The sequence below is a fragment of the Aethalodelphis obliquidens genome, unplaced genomic scaffold, assembly GCF_003676395.1.
Source record: "Aethalodelphis obliquidens isolate GAN/ISIS:26980383/991018 unplaced genomic scaffold, ASM367639v1 scaffold1, whole genome shotgun sequence".
Taxonomy (NCBI): domain Eukaryota; kingdom Metazoa; phylum Chordata; class Mammalia; order Artiodactyla; family Delphinidae; genus Aethalodelphis; species Aethalodelphis obliquidens.
The window spans coordinates 82,743,028-82,756,538 of record NW_020837945.1 but is presented as its reverse complement, the minus strand read 5'-3'; the positions used below and the strand labels follow the sequence as shown (position 1 = coordinate 82,756,538).

At 47.7% G+C, this 13,511-nt stretch overlaps 1 protein-coding gene across 2 annotated transcripts; it reads left to right on the top strand.

The window, feature by feature from the left end:
- The first annotated feature begins 3,851 nt into the window (after nucleotides 1–3,851).
- Nucleotides 3,852–12,873, top strand: PSMD2 (proteasome 26S subunit ubiquitin receptor, non-ATPase 2). Of its 2 annotated transcripts, XM_027110245.1 has the most exons (21): nucleotides 3,852–4,123; nucleotides 4,573–4,629; nucleotides 5,013–5,177; nucleotides 6,307–6,428; nucleotides 6,594–6,818; nucleotides 7,101–7,259; nucleotides 7,413–7,557; nucleotides 7,739–7,799; nucleotides 8,054–8,200; nucleotides 8,371–8,477; nucleotides 8,675–8,802; nucleotides 9,015–9,102; nucleotides 9,900–10,062; nucleotides 10,188–10,289; nucleotides 10,455–10,600; nucleotides 10,839–10,922; nucleotides 11,135–11,303; nucleotides 11,396–11,490; nucleotides 11,720–11,846; nucleotides 12,264–12,382; nucleotides 12,531–12,873. In XM_027110245.1, the coding sequence occupies exons 1-21, from the start codon at nucleotides 3,989–3,991 to the stop codon at nucleotides 12,711–12,713; spliced, it is 2,727 nt and encodes a 908-aa protein (XP_026966046.1). In that variant the 5' UTR covers nucleotides 3,852–3,988; the 3' UTR covers nucleotides 12,714–12,873. The 2 variants fall into 2 exon arrangements, 1 of the variants encoding a protein (XP_026966046.1); XR_003433456.1 differs by lacking the exons at nucleotides 12,264–12,382; nucleotides 12,531–12,873 and having other exon boundaries at nucleotides 3,937–4,123; nucleotides 11,371–11,490; nucleotides 11,720–11,735.
- The last annotated feature ends 638 nt before the right edge of the window (nucleotides 12,874–13,511 follow it).

Genomic DNA, 13,511 nt, shown 5'->3' with positions numbered 1-13,511 from the left:
GGCCATTGTGGCATTAAAACACCATATTTGCGGGCTTCCCTGGTGGCGCAGTGGTTGAGAGTCCGCCTGCCGATGCAGGGGACATGGGTTCATGCCCTGGTCCGGGAAGATCCCACATGCCGCGGAGCGGCTACACCCGTGAGCCATGGCTGCTGAGCCTGTGCGTCCGGAGCCTGTGCTCCTCAACAGGAAAGGCCACAACAGTGAGAGGCCTGTGTACCGGTTAAAAAAAAAAAAAAAACCTCCATATTTGCAAAGGTCGAAGTGTCAAATAATGATGATGATGATGATGATAATGAGCAGCCCTCATTTACCAAGTCCCTTTTTTTTTCTTTTTTTGCTTAAGCCTGTGCTAAGCACTTTAAAAACATCACCTCATTAAATTCCCACAACAACTTATAAGGAGGTCCTATCATTGTCTCTATCTTACAAGTGGCGAAATTAAGGAGAAAGATGACATAACTTCCAGTGTCAGCTAAGACATTGAAGTCCAATTTGGAACTCAGAGCCTCAGATTTGGGATTCAGATGTTCTTAATCACCACCACTTAGTCTGCTAAGTCATGGCAGAATTTAGACTCAAGCATATACATCTGCCTTCTGGGCAATTTTATCATGCTTCCAAGTGAGGCCATTACCAGCAGGTGCACTTTCATGGCCCCTATCTCATCCGGGCCAGGTACATGTGACAACCATGCAGCTGCAGGAAACCTAAGCACATGTTGACCTGAAATTAAGCCAGGTGGCACTGTTTGTTGAGCACTCTGCAGGTGCTTGGTTCCATGGGCAAGGCAAGGTGAACATCAAGTGACAGATGTAACCTCCACCCTTAGTAGCCTGCCAAACTGATAAATATGCATCTGCAATATGCTCTGATGTGTTAAAGCAGAAGGGGGAATAATGGATGGTGCTCCTGGGTGGACACATGAGAATAGTTATTAGTAAGGTGCTGGGCCGTACCCTACACTATCCCATTGGAAGTTTGACTAATTCCCATGCACAATACAGTAACGTATGCCAAACAGTATGGTTTCACACTCGGAAGTGCTCTCGAAATGTCAAGTTGGAAGAGAATCTCCATAAAATAAGCACAGTTTCAGTAGACCTATCACGAGTCACAAATGGAGACTCCTGACAGTTTCCCAGTGCTGAGCTCTGGGCTCCAAAGAGAGCTCCCAATGGGCTATTATAAACAAAGATGACCTGAAGTTGAATGCAAAGGCATTCATTCATTCATTTATTCAACAACTATTTGTCAAGGCCTACCACAAGCCAGGTATTAGATTGGGTGCTAGGGGCACAAAGTTGAATAAGACACAGTTCCTGTCCTCTAAGAGCTCAGAGTGGAGGAAGGGAGAGGTATGTATCAAGCATTGTAGGAGTACAGGGAAGAAATTAATAACTTGAAAGAACAGGAAAGGCTTCCTACACAGGTGATACTGAGCTGGAGTACAGAGGATGGGAGAATTTGCTAGCCAAAAACAGTGAAGGGCATTCCATACAGAAATAACAGCAACAAGAAAAGACTAATCCAGCTTGAAGGGGCAGGGCATGTTCAGAAGTGGTGAAATGTTCAGGGAGATCAGAAGGAGGTAGATGCAAGGGGCATAATGAGAGGTGAGAGCCTGAAGAAGGGAAGTTGTAACAGTAGTTATAAAAAAGGGGATTGTAACAACTGCTTTCAGTCCTGGGAATTAACAGTAAAAGGTCCACAATGCAATCTGATTTTGAAAAATATCACACAAAGAAAGTAGCAACCCAGTGGAAACAGTGCAATGCTGTGTCTGGCCTGAAGCATTTCTGGTATTACGTAAGTGACGCTTTGGGTCGAATGATTCTCAGATGAGTAGAGCCATCCATAAAATGTGTAGCTCTATAGCTCAGGCCATACGTTTGGGGGAAGCATGGCTGGCCAGTGGGTGCAATGTGAAAGAAGGTGGTAGGAAGGCACAGGTGATGGGCTGTCCCCTGATTGGAGAGCAATTTGGTCACAAGGCTGGGAGTCTGGCCAAATGGTAGGAAGGAGTGCTTCTGGGAGAGCAATTTGACTGAAATGAAGCTTGAGGCAGGAAATCAATGTTATCATAAGGCCTTGAGAATAATTGCCAGACATCTGCATTTGGCCAGAGAGGTTTGGAGGTGGGGAGCAAGGGGCAGCCCTGCAAATTTGAGGAAGCTGGAAAATGCTAACTGCCTCCTCTCCAGTTGCCAGGCACTTAGCTAAGCACTTTATATACACTGTCTTACTTTATTCTCATAAAAACTTCCGAGGGAGATACTTTATTACTCTCATTTCATAGAAGAAGAAACCAAGCTGAGAGAGGTTAGGAAGCTTGCCCAAATATCACAGCTGGTGAAGGGCAGAATTTAGTTTTAAATACCGGGTCTGTCCTCTCTAAAGCTTATGTTCTCCCACCCACCCCCAACTTTTTATTTTACAAACTTTTTATTTTACAAACTTTGCCAACTTTGTATTTTAAACCTACAAAAAAGTTGAAACATAGTACACAGACATTCGTTTACTCTTCACCTGGAGTCACCAGCTGTTAATAGCCTGTGCTTTATGCCACAACATCACCCCGTCTCCTCTAAGGTACTGGTGGGGATGTGACTGGTATAAAAGACAAAATCTGAGATCGGATAGAAAGAAGTCGTGGAAATAGGAAAGATTTAGGAGAAATACCTCTACTGATGACTGAAGAAAGCATGACAAAGTATGGACATCTCGAAGCCAGAAAACAGAGTAGGCACACCAGCTATGGACCATCCAATTTCTGTCAGTAGACTAGGGCTGGGGCCATCACCGGTGATGCAAGTGGAAGGTCATCCCCAGTATCCAAACACTGAGTGGAAAAGAGCAACAAGTTTTAAAATGGGCATCAGACCCTTACATCAATACCTATACAAATGTTTAGCCAACAACATTCATTCAATGCTAACTGTGCTGTGACAGGTGGTTTGTTTTTTTAAACAAACATTTCCTGCATTCTTTAATGCCTCAGGACCCATAAAATAAGATTCCAGGCCAAATGGTGAGTGTTCCCACCAGATGAAAGGGAGAAGAATTACTTCCTCTTTTCTCACCTTCTAGATATATACACATAGCCCGATCAGAAGAACTTTGAGGTTTGCCTGAAACACTCAAGAACTTGGGAGACTCAAAGATGGAGATTCATATCCTGATTCTACTACTTACTGTACGATTTCCGCTGTAAAATGGACACAATCCTCCCAAACTCAAAAAGTTGTGCGAACAATATATATCATTTAAAATAAGTCCTGACATAAAGTGTCGGTCACATCCCCTCTAAGTCATAAGAGGGAGAGGAAGACCAAAAGACACACTGAGGACAAAGACCTTATCTTGTCCCGTTTTTAGCTCCAGAACTTCGCATTAGGGTATAGGGCTTGATGTATTCATTTCTACTCCATCTGGCTCCGCAGGTGGATTTAAGATGGTATCCACATCTTTATGGTAATAGTAGAGCACTATTCTTCAGCTGGGGAGGTGAATATGCCACAGTAGTGTGGGACTAAACATAGATTACACAGACTTCACAAAGACGGCAATCAAGCGTCCAGGATTTCAAGAATCTCTTCTGTTTGTCCCACCACGCGGCTAACGGGGGTATCACTGGGGTGTACTATTCACACAGCTTTGGCGGAATCGAGGGGCGGTCTCGGCTCGCAGCCAGCTCAACTCCTACTGCAGCTGGTGCCCCCAAACCCCAGACGGCGTTCAGGAAACTCCAGGTTCGAACCGGGGAGGTGCCTACGGCACGCGGGAAGCTGGGAATTAGAGTTTTCGTTTGGTTTCGGAGGGCGAGGTCCGAGGGCTGGAACTCCCAGGCCGCGGGGGTGGGTGGGTTGCCGCGGCGTTTCCGGTCGCAGGCGGGCTCTGGAGAAGGAGGGGCGCCGTGGGCCACGCGCGCGAGGACATCTGGGAAACGGGGCGGTGCGCGCGCAGCGGGCCGGCAGTGGCGGCGGCGATGGAGGAGGGTGGCAGAGAGAAGGCACCGCTGCAGCCCCAGCAGCCCCCAGCGACGTCCCCCGGTGGCGGGGATGAGAAGCCGAGCGGCAAGGAGCGGCGGGATGCCGGAGACAAGGACAAAGAGCAGGAGCTGGTGAGGCGCGGCCCCGGGAGCCGGCGGAAAAGGCCGCGGGCTGAGTCACGGCGGCTCCGCAGGCCTCGGGCCCGACTCCCAACGGCCCCGCCGCGCCCGGGAGAGGGCGGATAGGGCGACCCTCGGGGCTCCCGGCACCCGCCTCTCTGCCCCTCATCCTCCATTCCGCGCTGTCACCGCCGCCGCCCCTACCAGTCCTCACCACCGACTCGTGAGGTGGGCCCGGGCGGGTCATTGTCACCCTCGTTTTTCAGAACAGCGTTCAAGTAAAGCCTGGCCCAGAAGCCAGGCTGCCTTCCCACCAGGGCTTCCCATTCCCTCTCTCTTTCCTTGTCTCACCTGGTCCTTCCTAAGGAGGCAGGCTCACTCTCCACCTGCCCCAGGGTGAATGGGAGGAGGATGTGTTTGAGATTCCTTGTCTTGATGAGCTTCTTCCCTCAATCCTCCAGTCTGAGGAGGACAAACAACTTCAGGATGAACTGGAGATGCTCGTGGAACGCCTGGGGGTGAGTCACGATGTTAACAAAAGCCGGTGCATGTATGGATCTTTCCCACTTGTTTGCTTTATTCCACTTGGGGCAACAACTCCTATATGAGATAGGGAAAGAGAGACTGTATTTTGGAGTCATATTACAACCATGTTGTGAGGGAGGGGAGTAAAAAAAGATAATTGAAAGATTTTGTAGCTTTGTTTCGTGGGAGAAGCAGTTCTTGAACTCTTAACCTGGGACATTTGTTTTTGTGTCAGGCAGTGTGTGTGCAGGGCGTTGGGCAATCACAGATGGATAAGACACAGTTAGTTACTTTCCTAGGAGGTTGTTGAACACTTCTGTATTATGACTTAAGGTATGAGACTCCTTTTGTCTGAGCCCTAACATCTCCTGATCAGGAGAAGGACACGTCCCTGTACCGACCAGCCCTGGAGGAGCTGAGGAGGCAGATTCGTTCTTCTACAACTTCCATGACTTCAGTGCCCAAGCCTCTCAAATTTCTGCGTCCACACTATGGCAAACTGAAGGAGATCTATGAGAACATGGCCCCTGGGGAGAATAAGGTAAAACTATTGCAGAAGCTGGTGGAGGCCTAGTTTAGGAATTCCTTTTCGTCTAGACCATGGGGCTCATGGTGAATCTCAGGAAGCCTGATAGACCTGAGATCTGAGCTAGTTGAACAGTGCCCGGGACTTCCCTGGTGGCGCAGTGGTTAAGAATCCACCTGCCAATGCAGGGGACAGGGGTTTGAGCCCTGGTCCGGGAAGATCTCACATGCCACAGAGCAACTAAGCCCGTGTGCTACAACTACTGAAGCCCACGCGCCTAGAGCCCACGTGCCACAACTACTGAAGCCTGCACGCCTAGAGCCTATGCTCCACAACAAGAGAAGCCACCGCAATGAGAAACCCACGCACCACAACAAAGAGTCGCCACAACTAGAGAAAGCCCATGCGCAGCAACAGAGACCCAGTGCAACCAAGAATAAATAAATAAAATTAAATTTAAAAATTAAAACAACAAAACATTGCTCGTCGTAATCGAAATGGTCACATAAGAGCTGACAGGAAGATTGTCTTCAGAAACGACAGTGTTTCTGTCATTTATGTTGGACCTTGGGATTTTATTATCATGATTTATTATTAACTTACTTTTAACCTTAATATTTTTCTTTTCTTTGTATCACATGCACCTTCATTTGTTTTACCTCTAAAATATATTCCCAGTTCAGTAACTTTCCTGCATATTGGCACAACCCTAATCCAAGTTTTCAGTTCTCACCGGAACTACTGCAGCAGCCTCCTAACTGACCCTCTTCCTTTTGTCTGTGACCTCCTACACAGTTTGTCTTTCATGCAGCAGCCATAGTGATCTTTTCTAGAGTGTGAATCTTTTCTGCTTAAAACCTTTTAATAGTTTATTATTACGATTGGAATAAAATTCAGAGTCTCCATTTTTCTCCACTCTCCACTTGTTATCACCCTTCAGTCATGTTGGTTCAGAAGGGAGATTGCAACACTAACCTTAAGATTATTATGAGGCTTAGCTGATATAACATGTTTTAAGTTTTTAGTATGGAGGCTGGTGATATAATTAGCATTTAATTTTGGGGGTAGTGACAGTGATCTTGATTCCATAATGTAACATTCCCCTTACCCTGGATTTGACTTCAAAGGACTGGTTTCTTTATAGCGTTTTGCCGCTGACATCATCTCTGTTTTGGCCATGACCATGAGCGGGGAGCGTGAGTGCCTCAAATATCGTCTAGTGGGCTCCCAGGAGGAATTGGCATCATGGGGTCATGAGTATGTCAGGTAAGACCTTTTCTTCTTGGGAATCTGAAGGGGTTCTGAGATATAGTTCTGAGTTCTGTCTTGGAGTACCAGTGTATTGAGTTTCCCAGATAGTGAATTCCTTGACCCACAGGGAAGTGCTTCCCATGAAGCACTGCTCCTCTAATAGTCTGGGCCTGTCCGTAGGCATCTGGCAGGAGAAGTGGCTAAGGAGTGGCAGGAGCTGGATGATGCAGAGAAGACGCAGCGGGAGCCACTGCTGACCCTGGTGAAGGAGATTGTCCCCTACAACATGGCCCACAATGCAGAGCATGAGGCCTGCGACCTGCTTATGGAAATTGAGCAGGTGGATATGCTGGAGAAAGACATTGATGAGAATGCATATGCAAAGGTCTGCCTCTATCTCACCAGGTGAGTGAGCAGTGTGGGGAATGGTGGCAGGCCTGCCCTCCCCAGCACTTCTTCTCAACTGTGACTCCTTTATTCTCCAAGAGTATCTGCTTCAAAGGTCGCAATCAAGCTGTAGTGAATTTGTTAACATCTGTGAACTTCTTGAGGTCAGAGACGGCATGTCTCCTTAGTAGTCCCAATAACTAGTATACTTCCTGGTATGTAGTAGGCATTTGGTGTTGGGTAAGTGAATTAAACGGGGTAAATGAATGCCTGATAGCTTTATTATTTTTACCTTTGTAGTTGTGTGAATTACGTGCCTGAGCCTGAGAACTCCGCCCTACTGCGCTGTGCCCTGGGTGTGTTCCGAAAGTTCAGTCGCTTCCCTGAAGCACTGAGATTGGCATTGATGCTCAATGACATGGAGCTGGTAGAAGATATTTTCACCTCCTGCAAGGACGTGTATGTAAAGGAAAAAGTTGGCAAAGCGATAAGCTCATGGGTGGGACATTTGCATGAAGTGCTGGGACATGTAGTTTCTGGTTAGGATTTGAAGGGCTTTTCTGTGCCCTTAGTGGATGGGGGCTGAGCAGATGTGATGGCTCTCTCCCACAGGGTTGTACAGAAGCAAATGGCATTCATGCTAGGCCGACATGGGGTGTTTTTGGAGCTGAGTGAAGATGTGGAGGAGTATGAGGACCTGACAGAGATCATGTCCAATGTGCAGCTCAACAGCAACTTCTTGGCTTTAGCTCGGGAGGTGAGAGTCTTTGCCCTTTTCCAACAAGGTTTTTTGGTTGTGATGATACCTGGCATTTCACCTCCCTGATTATGCCTCTGACTAGACTCTCCTTGGTTAGAATTGCCATTCAATGGGGTAACAGAAGGGACAGCTAGGGGAGGACTGGGGGAGCAGTTGTGATCCTCTGACTTCTCTTCAGCTGGACATCATGGAACCCAAGGTGCCTGATGACATCTATAAAACCCACCTAGAGAACAACAGTGAGTAAACATCTCCATGTTTGGGGATTGGAGGATTGTTAATTATGCCCCTTGTATTGAGAGTGATGGCTTGGCCCAACATACTTAGGAATCCTATAGAGCTCAGAATTCCCACATACTTTTTCCCTAGGTCACTGTTGGGGTTATAGATAGAGGATTCCAAGGGGCCAGCTCAGAATCAGAGACCAGCTGCCATACTGTGTTCTTTTCTTGTCCTACTCTAGACCTTCATTTCCTCCTTCCCTCCTTTGCAGGGTTTGGGGGCAGTGGCTCTCAGGTGGACTCTGCCCGCATGAACCTGGCCTCCTCTTTTGTGAACGGCTTTGTGAATGCAGCCTTTGGCCAGGACAAGCTGCTGACTGATGATGGCAACAAATGGCTTTACAAGAACAAGGATCATGGTACAATTCTGTTCCTACTCTATCTTTGTATAATTTTGGTCAATCTTGTTGTTCTCCTAGGTTCATGTGTTATAATGGCAGATCCCCAAGGCAGTTCTTTGGAGAGCTCTTTATAACAGTTTTCTCAGGGCAGGGCCATTTTAAGACTGATAGATTTTTCCTTGGTATAGGAATGTTGAGTGCAGCTGCATCCCTTGGCATGATTCTGCTGTGGGATGTGGATGGTGGCCTTACCCAGATTGACAAGTACCTGTACTCTTCTGAGGACTATATCAAGGTTGGTCTGGGTACAACCCACTAATGCAGACATCCCCTCCCATGTTCTAGGGCCCTCTCAGGACCTCCCTTTCACTGGTAAGGTCTACCCTGTTTTTAACTCCAGTTAAGGCGGGTGCTATAATAAGGCCTATGTTGCATCCTTTGTGGTGAGGAAGGTAGAGTAGCCCGAGTGAAGGATCTATTTGCATTTTTCAGTCAGGAGCCCTCCTGGCCTGTGGCATCGTGAACTCTGGTGTCCGAAATGAGTGTGACCCTGCTCTGGCACTCCTCTCAGACTATGTCCTCCACAACAGTAACACAATGAGACTTGGTTCCATCTTTGGGTAAGGCTTCTCCTTTTGGTAGTGCTTAGCCTGTAAGCTCTGTGAAAACAGAATCAGGCCCTTTCACCTTTGTATTGCCAAAGAGCACCACTGTGCCTGTTGAGTATTTGGCTCTGGGTGACTATTTGTTGAAATGACCAATCCTCTTTTTGTTTCTTCCTTGTCCTATCGTCGGGTGTGTGTCGGGGACTGCCTCTCCCTGGCTTTTGCAGGCTTGGCTTGGCCTATGCTGGCTCCAATCGCGAAGATGTTCTAACACTGCTGCTACCTGTGATGGGAGATTCCAAGTCCAGTATGGAGGTGAGTAGAGTTTGTTGATCACTTAGGGGAGATAGTAGGGAAGGTGCTCTGAGTCTTGCCGGTCTCTGATAAATGGTGAAAAAATGTGTGTGTGTGTGTGTGTGTGTGTGTGTGTGTGAGAGAGAGAGACAGAGAGAGACAGAGAGAGAGAGACAGAGACAGAGACAGAGACAGAGATGTATCATTTCAGTGAAACTGCTTGGAATTGGGCTTCTAAGTCTCAGGAGATATTGAGGCTAAAGAGTTAACATTTTAGTATTGAGTTCCAGCCCTTGGGATCCATGAGGAAGTACCAGACTAGAGTGGGGAGTAACTTAACCCAGCTTGGGGTGGGTACACTGTTTTAGTCATGAGCCAACTTTAAATTTTCTTACTTGTGCAGAATCATTTTAGTGATGGATAAATATAGTATGGTGGCTAAAAGCATAGGTTTTAGTCAGATAGGCTTCAGTTCAGATCCTGCCACCTCTGCTTACAAACAGTGTGATCTTGGACACGTAACTCAGTCTCCTTAGGCATCATTTTTCTCATCAATAAAAGAGGAATAACAGCAGGACCTGTTTCATGGGGTTGTGAGGATTAAATGTTAATAGTATGCAAGCGAGTTGACTTAGTGCTGACCTGTAGTATTCAGTGAATGGTTGATGCTACTGTTATTTTGACCTACCATCAGAAAGGAGTTATTACCTCATGTGGTTTCAGTGGACTGTAGGAATTGGCTATCTTGAATCAAGATAGGTAAACAACTATTTTAACACCTTATTTTAATAACTTGATGTCGATTTTCCTATTGCTAGGTGGCAGGTGTGACAGCTCTAGCCTGTGGAATGATAGCAGTGGGATCCTGCAATGGCGATGTCACTTCCACTATCCTTCAGACCATCATGGAGAAGTCAGAGACTGAGCTCAAGGACACTTACGCCCGTTGGCTTCCTCTTGGACTGGGCCTCAACCACCTAGGTTAGGGGATGTCTCTCTATTTGGGCAAAAGGCTGGTAGTAACTGGATACAACAGGGAGAGTTTATGAGTCAGGCTGTGCTGGAAGGGAGTACATGTCCTCTGACCCCTCGAATCTCTCCTTTAGGGAAGGGAGAGGCCATTGAGGCCATCCTGGCCGCGCTGGAGGTTGTGTCAGAGCCATTCCGCAGTTTTGCCAACACACTGGTGGATGTGTGTGCCTATGCAGGTCTGTGTCTTTGTTCTTCCTCAGTGACTCTTCACTTCTCTCTTGGACCTCCTTTCTTAAGTCATTCTGGATTGCCTTAGATTCTTTAGCTTCTGTTCCTAGAGCAAGCTTTTCCTTGGTGCCTTCTCATTTCTACCTTTTCTCTCCCTTACCACCCTGCCCCAGGCTCTGGGAATGTACTGAAGGTGCAGCAGCTGCTCCACATTTGCAGCGAACACTTTGACTCCAAGGAAAAGGAGGAAGACAAAGACAAAAAGGAAAAGAAGGACAAGGACAAGAAGGAAGCCCCTGCCGACATGGGAGCACATCAGGTTCTGTGGGTAGCTGGGCATCCTCTGAGGGAAGCTCTGAGAAAAGATAACTGTGGGTTTGTTTGTTTTAGAGTCTCTGGGTATCACTGTGTATTGAAATAGCATGAGACTGGGTTCCATACATGAGGGGTCAGGGTGTGCCCCACAGGATGGCTTTTTCTTCTTACATGGGACTTGAGTCAGGGGTGAGTTTTTTGTTCCCTGAGCTTATTGGGCTCTGCTGCCTCTTCAATTGCAGGGAGTAGCGGTGCTGGGGATTGCCCTTATTGCTATGGGGGAGGAGATTGGTGCAGAGATGGCTCTACGAACCTTTGGCCACCTGGTGAGTATCCCATGGAGAAGGTTGAAGTATATTAGTTTTGATGCCTGGGGTTTCCCCAGGAATTTCCCTGATGGGTTTTGTCGGTGGAGAAATGGTCTTTTTGCAGTACCCTTTCTAGAAAAATTAAGACCCCGTCTATCCATCTGTTCGTGTAACCGAGCTTATTCTTTTCTGCTTTCTGTGATACCCTTGTTATTTTCTTTTATCACCAGCTGAGATACGGGGAGCCTACACTCCGAAGGGCTGTGCCTTTAGCACTGGCCTTAATCTCCGTTTCAAATCCACGACTCAACATCTTGGATACCCTAAGCAAATTCTCTCATGATGCTGACCCAGAAGTTTCCTATAACTCCATCTTTGCCATGGGCATGGTGGGCAGTGGTGAGTATTGGTCAGAAAGAGATTATAAGCATCTTGGGGGAAGGGTTGTTGAGACCCTTTTTTCAAGTCTTTGTAATGCTTAACATTTCCAGGTACCAATAATGCCCGTCTGGCTGCGATGCTGCGCCAGTTAGCCCAGTATCATGCCAAGGACCCCAACAACCTCTTCATGGTGCGCTTGGCACAGGTAGAGAATAGAACTCTTCTCCTTAGAGTGAATGTGCCAAAGGAAGTGTCTGTGTGATGGAAGGGAGATGTGACGCTTCGTGAAGGGGACCTTGAGTTTGGCCTGGAAAGGAGGGTGTGAATGAGCTGTGAGGTTTCTGTGTGGCCGGGTTAGGTGATTTCTCCTTAGATGTGACTTGTGACTCCCCACGTCCACTTCACTCCATTTTGTTTTGTTTTCTTTTCCCCAGGGCCTGACCCATTTAGGGAAGGGCACACTCACCCTCTGCCCCTACCACAGTGACCGGCAGCTTATGAGTCAAGTGGCCGTGGCTGGGCTGCTCACCGTGCTTGTCTCTTTCCTGGATGTCCGCAACAGTGAGTCCCTGTCAGGAATCTTACATGGTGGCATATGGCGCCCTTTCCACTCCCCTACCAGGGCCTCCTTGGTAATTTAGGAGCAAGACTCTGAGTTAACTCTGCTGCTCTGGATTCCTGAGGTTCATTGGACCTCGTTGAGACTTTCATCCCCCACACTTTTGATCTGACCCCAAAAGATTTTCTTTTGAAGATGAGGAACTGAGCCCAGTTTTTGCCTCTGAGTGACTGGGGGAAAGTGATGATCAAGTCCGCAACCTGTAGGCAGAGTATGGGGTGGCATCTCCAGCTTGTAGTAGGGTGTATGAGGGGAGGGTTGTGGGTTCAGCTATATAACTGAGGGATTAAAGAGTCAGGGCTGGAGTGGGGTCCCAAGATTCAGGCATGCCTCTAACTATATTTGTCTTGTGCTCTTAGTCATCTTAGGCAAGTCACACTATGTATTATATGGGCTGGTGGCTGCCATGCAGCCCCGAATGCTGGTCACATTCGATGAGGAGCTGCGGCCATTACCAGTGTCTGTCCGCGTGGGCCAGGTGAGGGGCTGAGCAGAGGGGAGGGCTCAGTCTGTATTCTAGAGGTTGTAGAATGCAGAGGTACCATTTCTCTGAAACGTGAATTGGCACTGGGTTGCTGCTGTACTCCTATCCAGAGTCTCTTCATCTCAGTCTTCTCATCCCACAGGCAGTGGATGTGGTGGGCCAGGCCGGCAAGCCCAAGACCATCACAGGGTTCCAGACACACACAACCCCAGTATTGCTGGCTCACGGGGAGCGGGCAGAATTGGCCACTGAGGAGTTCCTTCCCGTCACCCCTATTCTAGAAGGTTTTGTTATCCTTCGGAAGAACCCAAACTATGATCTCTAAGTGGCCACCAGAGGCGCTGAGCTGCAGCTGTGTCAGCGGGTCATGCTTCCTTCCATCAGGGGTGGACACTGCTCCAAACCTTTGGGAGAATTGTTACCTCCTGTTCTTTTGTTACTGAGTGAGATAACTTTGTTGAATAAAGACCTTTATCCCCAAGGTCCCTCTGTGTCTGTTTTCTGGGGTATTGTGGCTGGAGGCCAGACTGGGGTGGGGAGTGGATGTGAGAGGGTATTGTTTGTAGCAACTCTGAGCCTGGGCTAGCAGGGAGGCTGCCAAGAATGGAAAAAACTAAGCCCCTTTTCCTTCTCCCCTCCTTCCTAATCATCTTAGAACAGTGGTTCATCTTTAGAGGCATGAACTGTTGAGAAGCTGATAAATGTAATGGATCTTCTTTCTAAGAGGTGTATGTACACAAATTTTTACTTAAACTTTTACAAATAACTTTCCAAGGGGCTTGTAGATCCCAAACATCCCCCCTATTCCCACCTGCCAACGCACACCCACCTCAAGCCCATCATTCCCTGACTTTGGACTAAGGATCCCTTCTCTTAAGAGGCAGCAGAGTTAGTTCCACTCTTCCTAACTTGACTTCTGTGCTACTGAATGAAATGAACATCTTTACCTCGCATGACCCGCTTGTCCTTTTGGGGAGGCTGCTATTTGAGAGATATGATCATGTTAACATCTACCTCTAGGCTGTCCTTGCGGGAACGGTGCAAGAAAGCTTGATCCTGACCTTCCTCTTAGTAGAGCAATGGGAAAGAAATGGCCTCCTTCCTGGAATGTAATCACTCTTGA

Excerpts from the sequence above, each read along its gene's own strand:
- PSMD2 (XM_027110245.1), top strand. The coding sequence starts at position 3,989 with ATGGAGGAGGGTGGCAGAGAGAAGGCACCGCTGCAGCCCCAGCAGCCC. Across the intron at positions 8,201-8,370 it reads TTACAAGAACAAGGATCATG|GAATGTTGAGTGCAGCTGCA; the intron begins GTACAATTCTGT and ends TCCTTGGTATAG. Across the intron at positions 10,923-11,134 it reads TACGAACCTTTGGCCACCTG|CTGAGATACGGGGAGCCTAC; the intron begins GTGAGTATCCCA and ends TTTTATCACCAG.